At 42.9% G+C, this 21,697-nt stretch overlaps 1 protein-coding gene and 1 pseudogene across 7 annotated transcripts in view; both read left to right on the top strand.

The window, feature by feature from the left end:
* The window catches only part of Sh3kbp1 (SH3 domain containing kinase binding protein 1), a 320,820-nt gene that overhangs the window by 265,006 nt on the left and 34,117 nt on the right, over positions 1-21,697 (top strand). For all 7 annotated transcript variants that reach the window (XM_090326686.1, XM_090326688.1, XM_090326683.1 and 4 more), the window contains 3 exons: positions 994-1,045; positions 5,220-5,300; positions 8,020-8,179. In XM_090326686.1, coding sequence (XP_090182812.1) covers positions 994-1,045; positions 5,220-5,300; positions 8,020-8,179 — 293 coding nt within the window. The remainder of the gene's footprint in view (positions 1-993; positions 1,046-5,219; positions 5,301-8,019; positions 8,180-21,697) is intronic.
* On the top strand, positions 11,541-13,621 carry LOC150040446 (G patch domain-containing protein 4 pseudogene; annotated as a pseudogene).

Genomic DNA, 21,697 nt, shown 5'->3' with positions numbered 1-21,697 from the left:
ATACTGGCAGCAACATAGATCACGTGCTCCAATCGTTCCCATTCCCGTACTTCCTTGTTGATTGTGCCATGTGCATGGCTCTTCCTATGCCCTTGCCCTTCACCCCCCCTCCTCCCGTTTTGCGCTTTGGCTGTCCAGATGATACCCTGGATGAAATCTCCAACCACTGAATCATCCATCTTCCTCCTTCCTGTAGGCCATCTTGGGTGACAGGGAAGTCCCTAGCTATCCTGGAACCAGTTCAAAGATAAATCTCATTGATTGCATTGCTGTTTCCATGACATACACAATGACTGTATGAGAGAAAAACAAAATAGCAGCTGATTTAAAAAAAAACAGAGAGAGAGAGAGAGAGAGAGAGAGAGAGAGAGAGAGAGAGAGAGAGAGAGAGAGAGAGAGAGAGGGGATTTTCTCGGTTTCAGCTTATTGCATGTGACAGGATATAACTGGTTTATGGATGGATGACCTCACAAATGGCCTGTCTGACTCAGCATAGAAGGAGACAGAAGCTTAGAACCTGGCTGGCTTCAGTGGACTCTTAGGCAGCATTTTGTTATGCACAGCAGATTGGATTTTTGAGTCTTCTCTTCACAGTGACTCTGGTTGAAGTGCTTGGTTATTCAGCAGATTCAATCTTAATTGCAAATGCAGCTTCAACGTAGGAATACCATTGTGCTGGCTGGTTTCAGGCCTTTTTTTTTTTTTTTTTTTTTTTTTTGCTGAGCCGTGGTTTTCCAGAAGGCGGTTACAAATTTAGAAATGGGGAAATGGTGTTTCATTTGTCGATCAGAGTTTTGTTTTGCCGACTGAATTTATTTTAGTGTTTGTTTAGAGGTGCCAAAAACTGGTGTCCCTGGAGAGAGAATTGCTCATTTTTTCGAAAGGTTCTCTAAATTGTCCACACTGCACACAGAAAAAAATGTCTGTGGTCCTTCTGTAAGAGGAGAGCTTGCCAACATTGTCTCATGTGGTATCATTTTGATTATTTTTCAGAGGCCCAAGAAACCACCTCCTCCATCTGCTCCTGTCATCAAACAAGGGGCAGGTAATGTACTTTTCAGTTCTGTCAAATAAAGAGTTCATCTTTCTTGTGCATATATTCAAATGTTCCTTGATAGAACTCAAGATTCCTGGATTCAGATGCCACAGATTGCCAAATCAGGAGCTTATGTGGTCTCAGCAGGCAGGTTTTTAAATGTACTAGTATTTCTCCTTAAAAACAAACAAACAATTACCAAAAGGAATTTCTGATTCAGTACAAAAACTGAGGCTCCTAGTGAGAATGGTCAGAAAACACTTGAATGAACCAATTTTGTTTATTTGTTTGACCAAACTGCTGTTAAGGAGAGAAGCTGTCATTGCCCTGTGTCACCTGTGCTGACTTGCAGGTCAGCTTGGGGAAGGGGACAGCTAACCCCTCCCCCACCCATATTACTGGATTTTCAATGCTTGCCCCCCTTTGGTTATCCCAAATTGACAATTAATTCACTTATCATGCAATGAAAAGATGTTTGTCTAGCCATAAAATACTTTTCCTCTGGATTCATTTTTAATCTTGGAAGAGTTCCATTTATTCTTTCTGTGTACCTCAGATATTAAAGTGGAATAATCTAGGAAAAACTGATGATATTAAACATTGCACAGTACCTTGTGCAGTGACTTCTTGTTAGAAGTAGTGCTTTGGCTCAAGTGGTATAGCATTAGCCTTAAGCACATGAGGCTCGGGGACAGCGCCCAGGCCATGAGTTCAAGCCCCAGGTCAGGCGAAGAAAAAAAAAACCTATAAAATGACTTGTGTATTTCCCAATATAGTTTCTCATTATAGTTGTTGGTTAATTGTAGTTAATGGTGGGAAGAAATTCCTCTAGGAATTACTAGTCAAGTGGCATTTTAGATAAGCAACACCTAAGTGGGCAAGAGGACAAAAAAGAGGGCACGGAGAGGTGTATATATTAAAATATATTATATAAGTATACAAAAGTGGCATAATAAAATCAATTGTTTTACACAATTAATATCCATTAATAAAATTTTAAAAAACTTTGAAAAAGAACAGAAATTATTTTAGTTTTTTACATCCACAATTTTGTTTCTATAACACTTCAAGTATGAGCAGATTTCTAGATTTGTTCAGAAATGTAGTAAGAAAACATTTCTTAAAAAGTGTTTTGGGGCCAGGAGTTTAGCCTAGTGGTAGAGTGCTTGCCTAGCATGCATGAAGACCCAGGTTCAATTCCTCAGTACCACATACATAGAAAAAAGCCAGGAATGGTGCTGTGGCTCAAATGGTAAAGCTCTAGCCTTGAGAAAGTCCAAGGACAATGCTCAGGCCCTGAGTTCAAGGCCCAGGACTGGCAAAGAAAAACAAAACAAAAAAACCCAACAAATTAAAAAAAAAGTGTTTTGGTCTGCTAGTTTAGGGGGAGCTCAGTTTGACCCCCTCATTTTTTCCAATCCCCTTGGCCATAATTGGGAATTGCAGTGTTTAAGCCCTGAAATAGGGTGTTAATTACATCTCCTGCTCCACCCCCATATTCCTGTTGGCATTGAACAGTTCCATTTTGCCACCTAGTGGTTCTGGCTATATAAATATTTTATTGTGTTGAGATTAAAGCAGGCTATTTATGTGTTTATTTCTGAAGACCCCTTTCCTGACAACCAGCTGGAGTCCAAGGACATGAATCAAGCAGTCCAATACTCAGGAAGTCTAGAATACACTAAGGAGAATAAGGTTATTTAAGATACTCCAGTGGTCTAGATTCCTAGAGACATAGAACACTGAATTTGTTCATTATCATTAGGAGACCACATTGTAGCGAGGCAGGCAGATTCCTATCCTTTTGAAACAAATTTTATCCATGTTTGTTATAAGTTTCTGCCTGGAAAGCATGAAGACTTCTTTTGCGTATATATAAATATTGCTTATTTATCATGCCGAAGGAACTTGGAAAGATCTGCTCTGTGATGAGGAGGAGATAATAGTATTGTCCCCATTACCAACTTTCCTTTACCAAAAAATCCCCTAACTATGCAATTGGTATAAATGAGGTATAGTATAGTATTTAATTTATAGTGAGTCATTAAAAGGATTCAGATAAAGTGCATGTTCAGTGGATTTAAAATTTTTTTTGCTAGGCACCAGTGGCTCATACCTATAATCCTAGCTACTCAGGAGGCTGAGATCTGAGAATCATGTTTTGAAGTAAGCCCAGGCAGACCAAATCTAAAAGATTCTTATTTACAATTAACCAGGAAGTAGCCAGAAGTAGAGGCTCAGCTTAAGTAGTAGAGCACTAGCCATGATCAGAAAAAGTCATGCAAGACTTCAAGTCCCTTAGTTCAAAGACCACCCCTTTATTTAAAAAAAAAATTCTGGGGCCGGGAGTTTGGCCTAGTAGTAGAGTGCTTGCCTCGCCTGCACGAAGACCAGGTTTGATTTCTCAGTACCACATACATAGAAAAAAGCCACAAGTGGTGCTGAGGCTCAAGTGGCAGAGATCTAGCCTTGAGAAACAACAGTGCTCAGGCCCTGAGCGGAAACCCAGGACTGGATTAAAAATATAAAGAAATGGCCAGGAATGTGGCCTGCATGAAGCCAGAACCACATACACAGAAAAAGCCAGAAATGATGCAGTGGCAGAGTGCTAGCCTTGAGCAAAAAGTGCCCAAGGACAGTGCCCAGGCCCTGAGTTCAAGCCCTGGGACTGGCAAAAAGAATAATGATAAGGAAGGAAGGAAGCAAGGAAGGGAGGAAGGAAGGAAGGAAGAAGAAAAGAAAATGACCAGGATAGCTAGTTCTACTCTTTCAAGCCTGGGACTTTGGCTGGGAAAGCTAGACTAGCTAAGATTAGACATCTAACTTACAGATAGCTGCTCCATTCACACATCTAACCCAAGTATGAAACTAGACATAGCTATAGACGAGTGTTGACAAATGACTTTCCCAGGATCACTGACTTCTTACATGAAATTTCAGTATTCAAACAAAGTATAAGCTACATAGCCTCTTATGACTTGGCCTTAGAAATTATATTACTTCCTGTCATTGGTTAAAGGAGTTCCAAACCTGGCCAAATTCCAAACAAGGGGATATAAATATCACCTCTTAATGAAAGAGGAATACAACAATTCCAGACCTTATTTTACAGGCTACATGATGGAATCTAGGTCCTCGTGAACCCCTTTTTTTATCTATAGAACATCTATTTGTAAATTTTTTGAGGCTCTGGGGTTTGAACTCAGGCCTTTTTTTATATGCCCACCATGAAGGCATTCTACCCCTGAGCCATGCTTCCAGCTCTTTTTTTTTTATATTGCTTTTTGACACAGTGTCTTACTTCCTGTCCAGGTGTATGCCTGGACCACCATCCTTCTGTCTTTTGTTTTTAACTTTCTGCTGTAGTGGAGATAACAAGATGTGCACCACCCTTTCCATTCTTCCATTGAGACAAAAGTCTGCCTAGGCTGACCCCAAAACCATGATCCCCCCAATCTCAACCTCCCATATTACTCAAATGATAAGTGTAAGCCATCATATGTCGCTATTGGTTAAGAAAGGGTCTTGTTTATACCTTGGCTATATGCAAATCACAATTCTCTCGATTTCAGTCTTCCAAGTAATTAGGATGACAGATATGAGTCACAGTGTCCAGCTTATGTGTATCTTTTGATAAGTAACTTATTTATTTCAACACATTTCCCCTCCACACTCAGTGATGTCTTATAAATATTTTTATCCCTCAGGAAGCCAGCTCTAAAATATCAGAAAATATTAGTGATGTTCTTAGGAATTATGGATGGATAGGCAAACAAGTTTAGTGACACAGACTGAAAATGACTTCTGTTGTGTTTCTAAGCAACACACATGAGCCTGGTAATACCAGTGTAGGGAAAGAAAATCCTACATTTTTGCTATACTTAATAAATGTTTTAATACTTGTTTATCAAGTACATGAATATGTTGGAAGTGAACTGTACAACTTGGGAGGGAGGGGGTCTGGTAGGGAAAGAGTAGGAGAAAATGAGGGAGAGGTGACATTGTTCAAAAAGAAATGAACTCATTATCTAACTTATGTAACTATAACCTCTCATAATCATCTTTACAGTAAAATAAACACAAAGTTTTTTTTAAAGAAGAAATGCAAATTAAACATACACCGCCAAACAAATACATGGATAAAGAAAATATCTTCTGATCTCTATTATCCTTCACCTTGTAGGCACCACTGAAAGAAAACATGAACTGAAGAAGATACCTCCTGAAAGACCAGAAACCCTTCCAAACAGAACAGAAGAGAAAGGTATAAATTCAATTCTCTGCTGGCACTTCTAGAATAATAAGACATGAGACTGTTGCATGGCACTAGTCCAGATCCTACAGAATGTGCTTTTTCTTTGGAATATGGTGATTGTGAGTTTGTGCAGATTATTTCTAAACATCTTGTTTCTAAGGAACTAGAGGAAGATTATGTGATACTTTGTAGGGCCATAGTTTCTCATCAAATGAAAACCAACTAGCCCAGTTTCAACACATTGAGGTTCTTCAGTGACATCTCTGCTATCACCACTTTACCCGTACCCTGATGTTGATGATATAAGTTCCTTGAAGACCCAAATGTGTTAAACAGTCTTCTCCCAAGTCCTCCTTCCTTTTCCCAGAGCCTTGCGTGCTCATTGAATGGTAATTCCCACCCAGACACATGCGTACTTTCTCCCTCAGCTATTGCTGGGCTATGTGTTATAGACACATATCCTTGAGGAGAGAGAAGATGGTATGACAGTACTGAGAAAAGCAGCCCAGTACTTGAGAGTTTCCAGAAAGGGGTCAGAAGTGTCACTGGCAGTGAAATGGCTTAAATCTCCCATAGTCAGATTTACAAATGCGCTTGATTTCCACTCTTCTGACAATCTCTCCTAATGAAAGCTGCATGCTATAGGACTCCTTTTAGTAGGTGCCCAAGAGTTGATTGATCACACATTTTATGGGAAAAGTGCTATGCTATTATTATAAACAGGAGGCCAAGCAAATTCTATTTTAAAAGGCAGTTATTTTAAAGTCACAAGAGAAATACTTAAATAATAATGAATATAATTACTTAGAGGTGCTCCTCAGTGGCCTCGTGAAATTTTATGGTGAAATTTAGTATTTTTTACCAGCCTGATAAAAGTTTTGCCAACATTGCAAGCTGTGAAGAACCTTTACCTATTACATTTGCAGTGCGCAGGTCAGATTTGATTTGTGAAGGCCAAGTCCGTGTCACAGAGCAGGGAAAAGCAGCAGCAATTGAATGTATGCCTACCAATTACCTTTAGATAAAAGTACACATTCTGAATTAGCCAAATACAATCCCCTGACCTCACAGAGGATACGTGAGTAGGTATTAGGCACTAGCCAGTCTCTGTGATGAGGATTCTTCCTACACCAGTCCATGCTGAGTAATTTTGAGGATGACGTGTGAACAGCCACACTCCTTGGCTGGCTAAATAGCTACACAGCTCCTTGCTTCTTCTTCCCTGCTCCCCTCCCAGGAGTCCTTGTTTCTCTATGATAATAGGTCAGGGAGGACAAAGCCTTAACTCATTTCTGGGCAGAAATAGTAGGGAAGTCAGAGAACTAGCACTGCATCCTGGGAGGTCAGCACCAACTCCCTCTCCCATTTATCCAGCAAGATGCCAGAGTTCCTATCCTTGTGCCAGTCCTGTTGCTCAGTAAGAGAAAATTACCCCTGCATTTCAGCTGAGCTCTAGCTATCTTCTTTAAAGAAAATGTGTTCCCAGGGCTGGGAATTTGGCCTAATGATAGAGTGCTCTCCTAGCATGCACAAAGACCCAGGTTCGATTCCTAGGTACCTAGAAAAAAATCTGGAAGTGGTGCTGTGGCTCAAGTGATAGAGCTCTAGCCCTGAGAAAACCAAACGACAGTACTCAGGCCCTGAGTTTAAGCCCCAGGACTGGCTCCTAGCATTCCTGGTTAGAATATGTTTTCCCACAGAAATATCACATCTACCTGATGGAGTACCTCCTAAACTTTTTGCCAGTTGACGTAGGGCCTCAAATGACATGAGTGGAAAGATGTTCACTCAAATGAACACAGAGAATGTTACTGTATTCCAGTGGGCCACTCTGCAAACCATCTTTGTTCAGAAGATTGCAGATGTGTGCTTTTTTTTTTTTTTTTTTTTGCACCACACATGTGATGAGGCGAGTTGAAAAAACTTGATGCCTTCACTTAGCACAGCCCAGCTTGGCCACCTGATCTGGTTTTAGTTTCCTCCTAATAGCTCTGACCCCAAAAAGCTTTGGAAACCAAATACCCAAGAAGTCCTACTTTACCTTCCAAATTCAAACTGTGTACGCAAGCGCGCGCGCGCGCGCGCGCACACACACACACACACACACACACACACACACAAATACTGAATGAATTACTGCCTGAAACTCTCTCCCTCTTATTGGCCCATACCCTTTTCAGAGGCTAACATGAGAAGAGCCAGGCCTATTCCCTTCCATACCCAGCTGCAGTTTTTGTGAACCATTTATCAAACCTATCAACCACCTGCTGAGCATCAGCCATGCACCAGAACTGTACAGGCTCTTAAGGAGTTGAACAGACATGGATCCTTCTGTCAGAGCACACCGCCCCCCCCCAAAGCCTGTGTATGCGGGGCTGCTCTCCAATACTCTGATGAGGAAGAAAGAAATCTGCCAGGGATGACAGTTCCAATTGTGAGGAGAGAAAATGGCAATGTCACTTTTCAGCCAGGCTTTGAAGGGAGAGTAGAACCAGGGGAGAGAAGGTTAAAGAGGAGGGTTTACAGGGGCCAAATTGGCACTCCAGGCAGAGGGACCAGCATAAGCCAAAAGCATGAGAAGAAGGGCATAGTTGCTGCTCTTCACCAGCCTCACCTTTAGAACTAGCATTAATAATTTATTTAAAAGTAAGAAACTCGCCATTTGCATCCAGGTTTTGTCACTTACATTGCCTTTCTGTTTTCTTGATGTTTTGTCAATGACTTAAAGAAAGACCAGAGAGAGAGCCAAAACTGGATTTGCAGAAGCCCTCGGTTCCTGCCATCCCACCAAAAAAACCTCGACCACCTAAGAGCAATTCTCTTAGCAGACCTAGCGCGCTGCCTCCGAAAAGGCCGGAGCGACCAGTGGGTCCGCTGACACACACCAGGTAGTGTTTCATTCTTACTAGAGGTGGGGTTAGGCATGTGGCAGACACAGGACATATGGGACCTGGACTGGAGGATAACTTCAGGCTTTGAAAAGGGAGGCAAAAATAATCTAAAGGGCGGGGGTTGGGGGAGGGAGATGGGGACCAAGACATGAGAAAGGGTATCAATGTTTGTGAAGTAATGCACCTTCTATCTGGTGAATATGATGTAACCCTTCCATTAATTGCAATTAAAAATATATGGAAAAAATAATCTAAGGGGGACTGGGAGTTTGGCCTAGTGGTAGAGTGCTTGCCCAGTATGCATGAAAACCCAGGTTTGATTCCTTGGTACCACATACATAGAAAAGCCAGAAGGGGTGCTGTGGCTCAAGTGGTAGAGCTCTAGCCTTGAGAAAGCCCAAGGACAGTGCTCAGGTGCTGAGTTTTAGCCTCAGGACTGGCAAATAATGATAATAATCTGAAGATGCCAGCCACTGCTCTTTTGGGCAGGAGGGGAGACAAGGTAATAAGCTAACAGTTTGGCTTTCCGAATCAGTAGAAGAAAATGAAGAAGTCAGCACCTAGGCCCTGTTGATATCCAGGACATTTTTTTCTGGGCTTCGTTAAAGCCGGGGCATCAGCTCTCTAGAAATCTTCTAGATGACCTACTGGCCTCAGGTATGCACGGGCATGCACAGTTCATTTAGAGTTCTAGACCCTCTCTGTGGATGCTCAGCCTTTAGGAATCTAGCCTGTCGTGGAACTTTGGAGCTGCCCCCTAAAATCCAGGTTCATGACTTTTTCAGGCATGTATTTGATATATAGCTAGGCTGGAGTCAGCTTTGCAGGCAGGGGTAGCGCTTTCGCAGCTGTACTTGGAGCCCTTGGAGGTTCCATTTTCTTCCTGCATCTGCCGAGCTCTTCTCAGTTTTCAGATGTCAAATCCACATGTCAGGAAGGTGGGCAGCCAAGGACCATGAACGCTGGGGCTCTGAACAGAAGCCAATGGGAACTACAACTTCTTTTTATCTTTTGATTATTATCCCTGTACAGAGGGATTTCAGTTCAACATATCAATTTATGAGTACCGTGTATTTGGATAAATGTCACCTCTTTTATCATTGTCTTCCCCCCATTTTCCCCAAATCCACACATCCTCTCAAGTTACCAGGCTCCATTTTCACATATGGACATGTTACCTCTGTCATCTGAGCAGCCTGGGACAAGGCGGCCAGCTCCCAGCCACACTCACTGGGTGTTTATCTGTAAAAGGGGAGCGGGAGAGAAGGAAGACCCCAGGACTCCTTCGGTCCTGCCTTGTGGTTACTCAGTAGGTTGCTAATTCCCAGGCAGGCCTGGGAAATTGCATTTCTAAGAAGCTTGTGGGTGCTGTCGCTGCTGCAGGAGCCCACACTTTTGAGAACCACTGTGATAGTAGATTTTCTCAAGTTCACCTCTCATTTTATGAGTACCTCTCATACCTTTGCTAGCATTCCCAATCATGTCTTTATATTGTCTCCCTCTAGAAGTTTCTCTTACCTCTCAGGATTGCTCTTTTCCAGATGCCAACTCCTCCCTGTGTAGTGCCACTTGGGATGCACACACCCTCAGACTATTTCGCCAGCTTTAAAGCAGATCAAAAATGTGTTTTATCATCTCCACATGCCTTACAATGTTGAGCATATGGTAGTGGCTCATTTAACACTTGGTGGATGCTACAGTTCATTTCAAGGGGAAAGTGCCTATGCTTATATTTTGTTCCCCTTTGCCTCTTCTGTCTCCCTTCCCATCCCCTGTGCAAGATCTTTAGCATGTCCGACATTCTAAGCAGCCTGGTGTGCCATGCATTTCAACAGAAGAAACATTTTAAAGACTAAAGAAAAACTTAGTACCAAATGGACATTATATATATATATATATATATATATATATATATATATATATATATTTCTTGCTAAGAAGTTACATTGGACAGTCAGTGTATATACTGGTTTGTGAAATGCTTTCCTGTGCCAAATTAGTTACGTTGGGAATATTACCTGAATTCAAACTGTTCTGTGTCAGTGTTTCTCTGGAGAAAGGGTATTATAAGCTATGAGAACCCTTATCTTCACCAGCATTTACCTGACCAGATAGATGGATAGATGGATGGATGGATGGCCAGCCACCAGATGATGGGTCAAAAGGACACAAAGTAATTGTTGGCAGCTCTTCTTGGCAACTAGGCATTGCAGCTCCAGCTGCTATGACTGGGCTCGTGCTTCTCTTCAGCAGCCAGAAAGTTGGCTGCCATATACTGATTTCTAAAGATCTCAATTTCTTTCTCTTCCAGTAGACACTAGCATCTTGGAGAACTAGAAAATATGTAAGTTTAGGAAGAAGGGTGGTCTTTTTTAAGATATGTTCACTTAATATTAAGAGCCAGACACTATTGTCTTCGTAAGGGTGGAGCTCAGGTGTTCCAATTATTTTTTACTCTCTTTGGGGTGATCCTGGGACTTAAACTCAGTAGCTAGGCACTGCTCCCTATGCTTCTTTGCTCAAATACATTGCTCTACCGCTTGAGCCATAGTTCCAGTTCTGATTTTTTTGGTGGCTAAAGATGAGAGTTTCCCAGACTTTTTTTTTGCCCAGGCTGGCCTTAAACCATGGTCCTCACCTCCCGAGTACTTAGGATTACAGGTATGAGTTACTGGTGCCTGGATTCTCAATTTGTTTTTTTTAAAAATTAGATCGAGAGACACCAGGATATCAACAAGCAGTTTGGGTCCAGTCTGAACAAGTGGACAACATGCAGTGAGGCCTTCACAGTCAATGCCCTTTTCCTTGGGTGTTTACATTCTCCAGTAGTAGTAAGGGTGTTTCTCCCATTTTTAGATACTAAATTGTTATGGGATTTTACCACAAAAAGCACATCAAAAGTCATTGAGACTGCTGCTTTGCAAATTCAGCAATGATTCCTGGATATGATGGTGCTTATCCCTGAGGCTGGGGCAGGGGATGGAAGTTGGAGGTCAGTCTGGGCTTCATAGTGAGAGTAGATGTTTTTAGTTTGTGGGTCATGGAGCTTGGACTCTGGGCCTGAGCTCTTCAGCTCAAGGCTACTGCCCTACACCTTGAGCCAAGCCCCACTTCCCATCTTCTAGGGTTAATTGGAGATAAGAGTTTCGGGTTCTCTAGTGCCTTAGCTGGCTTTGAACAGATCCTCAGATCTCAGCCTCCTTAGTAGATAGGATTACAGGCGTGAGCCACTGCGCCTCTGTTTGTTTATTTGAAATAGGGAAGGGAAGGGGGCAAATCAAGATGTTTGGAAGGGGGCAGAGCAAGGGAAATGGGGACAAAAACACGAGAAGGTGTATCAGTGTGTGAGGAGTAATTCACTTACTACCTGGCAAATGTAACTATAACCCTGACATTACCCCGACAATTAAAAAAAAAGCCACACACACACAAAAGAATCTATATTTTAAAAGATCTAATAATGGGACTTCCGGGAAGATGGCGGCGCACAGGTCACTGCGGCACGTGAGCTCGTCGGGAGGAGCCCTCGGTGAAGAAGGACAATGCCAACTTTCCTGGTGAAAGCCTGAAGACAGAGCATTGTCCACCATGAGTGTCACTCCAGTGGTCAAGAGTCATGGGATGAAGTTTGCTGAGGAGCAGCTGCTAAAGCATGGATGGACTCAAGGCCTAGGCCGGAAGGAGAATGGCATCACTCAAGCCCTCAGGTGACCCTGAAGCAAGACACTCCTGGGGTGGGGCATGACCCTGCTAAGGAGTTCACAAACCACTGGTGGAATGAGCTCTTCAACACGACTGCAGCCAAGCTGGTTGTGGAAACTGGACAGGATGGAGTGCAGAGAAAGCGCCTTTCTGAAGAGACTGCCAGTCGAAAGTGCTCCAAACCTAATTTATTGTATCAGAAGTTTGTGAAGACAGCCACACTGACTTCAGGTGGAGAGAAACCAAACAAAGACTTGGAGAGCAACAGTGATGAAGATAACCGGGGACCCATACCTCCAAAGATTCTGACAGATAAAATGCTGCTCCAAGCCTGTGAGGGGCAAACAGCACACAAGGCTGCAGGTCTTGGGATTACAATGAAGGCCAAGCTTGCTCGGCTAGAAGCCCAGGAGCAGGCATTCTTGGCTCATCTTAAAGGCCAGGGGGGCTCTCAACCACATACGGAGAGCGAGCCTACCCCAAAAAAGAAAAGAAAAGGAAGCAGAAAGATGAAGAAACTGTGGCAAATGAAAATTCCAGTGCAGAGTACCTAGAACAAAATAACCACAGCTTCAAGAAGAGCAACAAGAAGAAAAGACAGTATCAAGAACAGGTTTTAGAAGAGAGAGAAGGAATAACTGTAGGGTGTGAGGAGGAAGAGGCAGTAGGGCCAAATGAGCTTGAGAAACTAAAGAGCAGAGAACAATCCAATTGGTCCCTCGGGAAGAAGAAGATAAAGAAGAGGCAGCACCAGGAAGAGGCAGTGAGAGTCTTCAGTGAAGAAGAAAGAGGCAAGGAAGCTGCAGATAGTGTCAGTACAGAAGAGGTGGACAGCAAAGCACACACTGACCTGTACACCAGAAACAAAAAGAAGAGGCATCGTAAGCAAGAGGACTTGAACACAGAGGAAGAAGGAAGGCTGGAGACTGCTTTAGATGGCAGGACTAGGGAAGCAGAAAGCAGAGCCGGGAGTGATGGCAAAAGCAAGAAAAGCAAGAGGAAGAGACAAAAACATCAGGAAGAGCAGGGGAGGTTTGGGGTATAAGTCATGAACATGAGGATGACAGGACTAGGGAAGAAAAAAGCAGAGATAAAAGACAGCGGTCACTTCTAGAGGAGGAGAGAGCTGGAGTCACCTCCGACCAGAGTGACAAAAAGAAAAAAATAAAAAAAAAAAGAGACTGAAGGTCTGGTCAGGTGGTGCTCAATCAGTTACTTTCCAGTTGTAGCATCCTGAGAGCTGGGATGAAGCAGGGCTTTTGTTACCCATCTCATTTCCCAAGGAGGAAATTGGAACTTGCTGTCTGCTGAGAGAATCAGTGTTATGCCTTTGCTGAGAAGTTCTATTCTTAACCTGTCCTAACGGAGTCAGGAAGCTAAAAGACAAGGAGTGCTGGCAGCTGTGGGCAAAGGACTACAGATAGGGGCATATGTACTTGCAGGAACATCTATGTTAAAGAAGCCAAAAATGTAGTGAAATGTATTCATTTTTTACTATTTTGAAGGCTAAGGAGAACATAAATTCAGGTCTGTGGGCTAGATTCAGGCCATACCAAATGATTATTAATAAATGCCAGCTTGAGCTCAAAAAAAAAAGATCTAATAATGGGAATGTAGTAGTAATAGTAGTAGAATGCTTTCCTAACATGCATGGTTCCAATTCCTCAGTACCACATATACAGAAAAAGCCCAAAGTGGCACTATGGTTCAAGTTTGAGTGCTAGCCTTGAACAAGAGACTCAGGGACAGTGCCCAGACCCAGAGTTCAAGCCCCAGGCCTAGCAAATACAATGTAATAATGATAGGAGATTCCTTGGAGCTAGCTTAGCTATAATTTCACAGTTGGTAAAGGTGACCTTGACCACCTTGTCCATTCCTTCATATAAATAAGGTGATGAGGGTACAAAGATCATTCTGACTACACTGTTTTTACACATAATTGCAATTCTAAGATATCTAAAATTGAAATAATGCATTTCAAATAACTGCCTATAACTGCATATCTTTTTCATAGGTCTATGTATAAATGCATACATGAATATATGATGCTATATATTTAATAGTATTATTGACTTAAAAATTGATTCTGGGGCCGGGAGTTTAGTCTAGTGGTAGAGTGCTTGCCTAGCATGCACGAAGCCCTGGGTTCAATTCCTTGATACCACATACATAGAAAAAAGCCAGAAATGGTGCTGAGGCTTAAGTGGTAGAGCTTTAGCCTTGAGGAAAAGTCCAAGGACAGTGCTCAGGCCCTGAGCTCAAGCCCAAGACTGGCAAAAAAAAAGTCGGAAGTGGTGCTTTGGCTCAAGTGGTAGAGTACTAGACTTGAGAAAGCCCAAGGACAGTGCTCAGGACTTGAGTTCTAGTCCCAGGGACTGGCAAAAAAAAGCATGGCTTAAGTAATAGAGCACCAGCCAAGCCATCAAGTCAAATGAGTCTGAGGCCCTGAGTTCAGACCTGAGTAGTATAAAAGTTGCTTCAGAAATCTCTGTAAGAAGTCCCAAGGATAGAAGGGTCCCCAAGGGAAAAGAAACAGGAAATCTTAAGGACATGGTGGCAAGAAGGAGGTTAACATCAATTCTAGAAATTGCATGCACTGGAAACCTGAAGAAGAGAGTTCTTGAGGAACAGGGTATGTAGACATCTTCAGACAGCACAGCAGGAATGCTTCAGGAATGTAACTATGGCCGCATCTCTTAGAAGCACCAGCACGGGGTCATTATTTGGAGGAGACTCGGAATTGATGAGTAATTGATTTTTTTGTTTGGCCATGGTACTTGAACTCTGGGCTTAGGCGCTGTCCCTGAGCTCTTCAGCTCAAGGTCACTACCCCACCCCTGAGCCACAGCACCACTTCTGGTTTTCTGGTGGTTAATTGGAGATAAGAGTCTCATGGACTTTCATGCCTGGGCTGGCTTTGAACCTTGATCCTCAGATCTCAGGCTCGTGAGCCACCACGCCCAACAGCAATTGATTTTTTGAGCAGAGGATTCCCAGTGAATACAGGGGAAAGCACCTTGTCATATTCTAGGCAAGTTTACATTCCTTCCTGACCTTATTTCATTTGTATGGATAATCTCTCTCTCTTCATTGACATGTGAAATGACTTTTCATTTGCTATAGCAGCAGGATTTAGCCCTGGTGGAATCACATTGATTTTCCTCCACTGATGTCCACAGTGATACACTGCAACAACTGGGGAGTATTAACTCTTTCCCACATGTATGGTGCCCTTTGATTTCTATCATACTTTTTCCATGGGCTGTTGCTTTCAGTGCTCTCCTTCCAAGTGCCACCCCTCAAATGATTCTCAGAGTTGAATGAAAAAATAGTTTTCTTTCCTCTAGACATTGTCTAGGAGCTCAGCCCAGTAACTTCAAAGCCCCTTGAATCTCTGCAATATTAGGCTGGCAGGTGACAGATGAGGCTTGTGTGTGTGTGTGTGTGTGTGTGTGTGTGTGTGTGTGTGTGTGTTGGCCTTAGGGCTTGAATTCAAGGTCTAAGCATTGTCCTTTAGCTTTTATTGTTACCATTTATGTCACAGCTCCACTTCTGGCTTTTTTTTATTTAACTGGTAATAAGAGTCTTCAGACTCTTCTGCCTGGGCTAGCTTTGCACTATGGTCCTTAGATCTTGGCCTTCTGAGAAGCTAGGATTACAGACATGAGCTGGTGGCTGACATGTTTTTGCTTGCAAGGTGTGCCCCCCAAGGAGAGCAACCTTCTTCCAGAAATCATTACTGAGTCTGTGGACAGAAATGTGGAAGGGAGTTAAGTGAGCAGTGTCCCATCCCTTTCTGATATGTCCTCACCAGCTATAAATAGCAGAGCTTGTTTGTCCTCATCTGGACAAGGCCATGCAATGCAGGGAGGTGGCTGCCAGGAGAGCTACTCTGCTTCCTACTTGTGCCCCTGGCCTTGCTGTCATTCCACACTTAAGTAGGACCACATTTGTCATCCAAGTGCTTGTGATGTGTGGGACCTTTTTTGGCTCTTAGCTAAGTAGGTAGCAACTCCACAGATGGCAAAAGGAGCCTTAGGTTTGTGTTTCTGGGAAAGAGGGATAATGGGGGGGGGGGACGACGACAACAACTCCATCTCATGAAAAGAGAAAACTAGCATTGCTGAAGCTCCAATTTTTCCCTTAACTGATGGAAGGTTCCCAGCTCCAGGGTAGCTACAATATAGCACCGCAGGGCAGAGTGCAGCTGAAAGACTGGCCTTGCATCTGCCATCTTCACAGATGGGCTGAGCCCTCTGCTAGCTGTTAATTTGAGAGAGAGAGGGGGGGGGAGGGAGGGAGGGAGGGCGCGAGGGAGATTCTCTTGGAGCATAAAACATGGATGCTCATTTTTGTTATTGCCATCCCAAGTGGGGTAGGAAAAGATTGGGCTGGGCTTCAGGAGCCAGGAGCCTTCCATCTTGTTCTAGCTCTGCTACCCATCAGTTGTGTGATTCTGTGCACATCCATCTTCCCACTAAGCACAGGACCTTTGCCTGTAACAAAGTGGTTTTAGTCGTCAAGAGCTGAGGTGTGAGATGTTGGAGCAGGAGAACAGGGAGGGGCACACACCTGTGCAGGCCTTCCATGCTCAGGTATATATTTGGACTGAGAACTCAGAGTTGGAGAAAGAAGATAAGGTGGCTCACACCTGTAATCCTAGCTACTAAGGAGGCTGAGAGCTGAGGATCCTGGTTCAAAGCTAGCCCAGGCACAAAAGACCATGAGACTCTAATCTCCCATGAACCACCAGACAACTGGAAATGGTGTTGTGGCTCAAAGTGGTAGAGCATTATCCTTGAGCTGAAGAGGTCAGGGACAGTGCTCAGGCCCAGAGTTCAAGCCCTATGACAGAAGAAGGAGGAGTGTGGGGGAGGAGGAAGATGAGCAGCTAACTCTGATTGTTTCTCTACGGACTGGCATTGGACATCTGTCATCATCCAAATTAGCTGACAGCTCCCTGGTGCCATGAGAGGTGGTGAAAAATAGAGGACACTTAGTGTGTGTCTTGGTACTAGCCTGCACCTGGGCACGGGGGGGGGGAGGTTCTCTGGTTCTTTTCCTTTCCTTCCCAGCTTATCCCCCTCCTCCATACAAAGTTTAAGACAGCCAAAGGCCAAACATTTGCATATAATGGTACATGGTTTTCGAGGGAGCTCGAGCTGCTACAAGACTCACCACGTGGACATGGAGTCTAGTTCAGGAAGAATGGCTGAGGCTGCTCCTTTTCCCTTTAGCTCTACTTAACTTCTAGGTCTGTACATTCTCGATGTCTTTTCGTCGCTGCTAGAGGTGCTGCCACAGATTTGTTTGCTCCCTTGCCTTGGCATCCTGTGCATTATAGCACCTTTGCCATGCCACCTGTCTTGGCTTAACTGTCCCAACTTGGGCTAAATTGAGCCATGCTACTGGCTAAGTTCATGTTCTCAATGGATGCACACTGTCTGCCTTCTGTATCTCACGTCTAAGTGGGAAGCGCAGGCCCCATTAGACGCAAATTGGGTTATTTATTATTAGCCCGTCACTCAAAGCAAAAGCGCTTTACTGAGCTGGCAATGAGCCGGAGTGACACAGGCTGCCTGGCCTCCTTGACGACTCACTGTCCCAATGGTCATCTCCTCAGCTTGGAAGACCAGGAGGCTGAATAAGAAAGCAGCCTAGACAAGTACTCAAGAGCTTGGGCTCTGCAATTCAAATAAGTAGGTTCAAATCTGCCACTTTGCTATTTTTGTGACCATTGATTGACAGATGACCTAACACTACTGATGATCCTGGTGCCTTCTTTTTATGTTAAGGAAGATGACGTTACAGCTGTGTTTCCTCGGGAAGCAGCCATTCATATCTGCAAAGAGAAGGAAGTAGGATTGGTAGAGGGAGAACTCAAGTTGTGATGCTGTCTCACCTTAGGGTTTAGGCACTGGGGAAAGGAGCACCTCGAGCTGCTCCTGAAGGGGCCACCAGTGAGACACTGCCCAGGGACAGCTCCTTCTTTTCCTCTTCCTCTTCCTCTTCCTCCTCCTCCTCCTCCTCCTCTTCCTCCTCCTCCTCCTCCTTCTCCTCCTCTTCCTCTATTACTACTACTTCTTCTTTCTTCTTTCTTCTTTTTTTTTGTCAATCCTAGGGCTTGAACTCTGGGCCTAGGCACTATCTTTGAGCAGCTTCTGTTGCTGAAGGTCTACCACTTGAGCTATAACACCACTTCTGCCTTTTTCAGAGTAGTTTATTGGAGAGTCTCATGGGCTTTCTTGCCCAGGCTGGCTTTGAACCATGATTATCCCAGATCTCAGCCTCCTGAATAACTAGGATTACAAGTGTGAAAGACCAGCACTGGCCATGCTGTGATTCTTTTCATAGGATCTTGGGTTCTACTTCTCTCTGCTCAGGTCTTTGGGATGCTTCTTCCCTTCTGTAACTTAGTTTCGTTGTGCCTTAAAGCAAGGAGACTTCATTTTTAGTTGCTTATTCAAATCACATTTTTTAGTGTCTAAAAATGGAACTGACAAGAAAAAATACACAAAATAGCATTAGATTGATTTCAAAGTTTAAAAAGAATGGTCCAATGCAACCTTGTTCTAATGTCTTCGGATAGATCAGGCTAGGGATTGCTTGCCTGCTCTGTTTTTCTTTTATTTAATAGATATAGACATAGAAACTCACCCTGCAGAAACATTTTCAGTAGCACCCTTTTTACTGAAAAGGGACCCTTGTGTGGGACAGACAGAGTGAGAATGGAGATCATAGAGGGCTGCTTTCTCGTGTCAGCCACTCCAGACACATGCTTCAGTGAATTTCAGAAGTTCTGGTATCTTTCAGAACTGAAATTCATCTGCATTGTTGTAAAGAGGCTATAAATATAGTGAAAGGCATTTACAAATAGTCATTGTAAAATGCTTACCCACCCACAGTCTGAACACTGTCAAAACACCAGCTGCGGCTTCCCTACTTGGAAGGATTGGAACTTTTTTTGAACTACACCTACTGTGTTTTCAAAATAGGCCTGCTTCTGGCCCCAGACAGAAGAGCGTTTCATTCGAAGCCCATGCTTAGCTCTTGGCATGCGGGATCAGGGTTCAATTAGATGAATAGGATCTCAGTCTCCTTCCTGTCCAAATGTAGCTGGAGCTTTAGAATCTAGAGAGGAATCACTTGAAGATGGCAGGTCCTTGTTTCTTTAGGATAGCCCCTCCTTTTTAGGGTGTCCCAGAGACAGAAGCCCCTCAGCAAGGTTTACTACAGGTTGCATCAATGTCAGTTGAGGGGTAGCCATGTTGATTATTGCTTAGGATTTTGTTAATATAGTAGTCTTTCTTTTTACCCAGTGCTATGAGAACAGAGCTACCTATATTGGAGATATAGCCGATAGTAGCTACAAGGTGTTTGTAGTTTTATTTTTCATTTTCATATAATATTCTTTATAATTCTAATTTTTTTGCCAGTCCTGGGCCTTGTGCTCAGGGCCAGAGCACTGGCCTTGGCCTTTTTCAAGGCTAGAACTACCACTGAAGACACAGCACCACTTCTGGCCTTTTTCTATATATGTGGTACTGAGGAATCGAACCCGGGTCTTCATGCATGCTAGGCAAGCACTCTACCACTAGGCCAAACTCCCAGCCCCATATAATTCTAATTTTTATAAAGATAAAGTGTCCTTATACCAACTATTTTTCTATGGGCGGCCACCATGATGGAATGAATTTAATGTCTGAGGATTTCTCAAACATGGATGTTGTGTTTATTTGTTCAGGGTACCATTGCAAAATACCATTGACTAAGTGGCTTAAACAACTGAAATGTAGCCAAGTGTGGTGATGTCTCACGTATGTGGTTTCTCACATCTGTAGTGTCTCAGCTACTCAGGAGGCATTTATCTGAAGGATCGAGGCCTAAGGCTGGCCCAAGGCAAAAAAAAAAAAAAAACATGAGGCCCTGTATGAAAAACAACTAAAGCAGAGCAACAACAACACTTTCCAAAACAAAAGCAACTGAAATTAATTTTCTCACAAGCTAGAAATTCAATCTTTGTGTGTGTGCATGTGCATGTGTGTGTGTATGTGCTTGCACACATGTGTGTAAGTCATATTCTGAGGTCATATGGTGTTAGAATCCCATATGTGTTAGAATCCCATGAGTGTAAGTCATATTCTGATGTCACATGGTGTTAGATCCCAACATGTGAATTTGGAGGGTACATAGCTCACCCCATGAAAAATAAATGCATGGGGATATGTAAGCATTAAACTTTCCATTTAGAAAGTGTTTCAGTGTTACTCAAGTGGGGAAATGCTTTGAGAATGAACATAGGTTGACATCCTAAGCTCTGGGAGGTGATCAGGTCGCATGGGTAGAGAGCTCATGAGTGCTCCTATTTAAAAAGCAACAAAACAAAACAAAACAAAACAAAAAACCTTTCAGCTTTTCACCACATGAGGACACAATGAAAAATGTTCATCTGTGAACCAGGAAGCCACCCTGAGCAGACACTGAATCTGCTACAAGATGGGAAATTAGACACAGGATCAATTTTCCATTGGTTTATACTTTATCTTAAAGTGTATAAGGTCCAGCCAAATCATACTTGCATGCATAAAGCACTGTACTAGAAGGAAAAGCATGGCAAAATCCTTCTTACACAGAGTAAGTGAAGGAGATCACGAGGTGCACAAATAAGAATGAAAGGCTGTGATCAGAGATGCCTTAGAGAGGTAATAGCAGGGCCCCCAAGGGAAGAAAGGTGGATCTCTGAATGATAAAGAATGAGTCATAGATGCTCAACAACATTCCAAGCACTGATGGAAAGATGAAAAACTGAAGGCAAAAGAGATGATGAAATGTCTTAGAGTTGGCCAACAACTCACAAAACTATCCGAGACTCTACTTTTATCAGAGCCTCTGACATTTTCTGATGTTGAAACTATTCAATGAGAGACCTTGAAGGCTCTTCAGAGGCGATCCTGCTAAAGAAGCTGGGTCTGGAGAGGTAAGCACCTAACCCAGGCCACACAGATGTAGGCAATCCTCCTAACCAAAACTTCATGAATGACAACCCATTTCACAACAGTGCTTTAACACTGATGTCTAGAGCTAGATCAAAGGATAAATATTTTAAATCCCTGTATACACCATTCTTAAATTTTCTTGAGTTTTTCTCTGTCATTTTACAAAGGATTTAGGGTAACTTTCAGAAATACCTATTATATTTGGTGAATTAAAGCTTGGACAGGGGGGAAACATTGTATAATCTTACTTATATGTGGATTCTGTAGATGTCAAACTCTAGAAGTTGAGAACAGAATTGTGGTCATCAGCAGCTTGTAAAAGACATGCGTGCACAGGAAAGGGTATAAAAACTCAGTTAAATAAATTGACTGACTTCTGCTGATCTATCACACAGCACGGCTATTATAGTAATGGGTTGATTATTTCAGAACAGCTAAAGGAAATTATTTTTAAATGTTCTCACACAAAGAGATGATAAAAATTTCAGATGTTGGACACGTTAATTAGCTTAATTTTATTAGTCCACAGTGCATACCATATATTGAAACATGATCTTTTACTCATTAATATAGACAATCATTGTTGGTCAACAGAATACTCATAAATAAAAGTAGCACACAAGAAAAGAGAAATTCACACAAAAGAAAAAATACACGTAAAAGAATAAAAATAGTTAAGTAGCAATAAAAGGGAAAGTAGTAAAGCCCAAGATATGATAAACACAGTAATGTACAATAAACATTTGTTGTCCCTTAGATAAGCTCACATTTGACTGGAAACTTCTAGCTGTCAGATGAAAGGGACACAGCAGCTCCA

The sequence above is a fragment of the Megascapheus bottae genome, chromosome X (genome assembly GCF_031878675.1).
Source record: "Megascapheus bottae isolate mThoBot1 chromosome X, mThoBot2.hap1, whole genome shotgun sequence".
Lineage (NCBI taxonomy): Eukaryota > Metazoa > Chordata > Mammalia > Rodentia > Geomyidae > Megascapheus > Megascapheus bottae.
The sequence above is the reverse complement of the archived record's forward strand: the minus strand, read 5'-3'. Positions and strand labels throughout refer to the sequence as shown.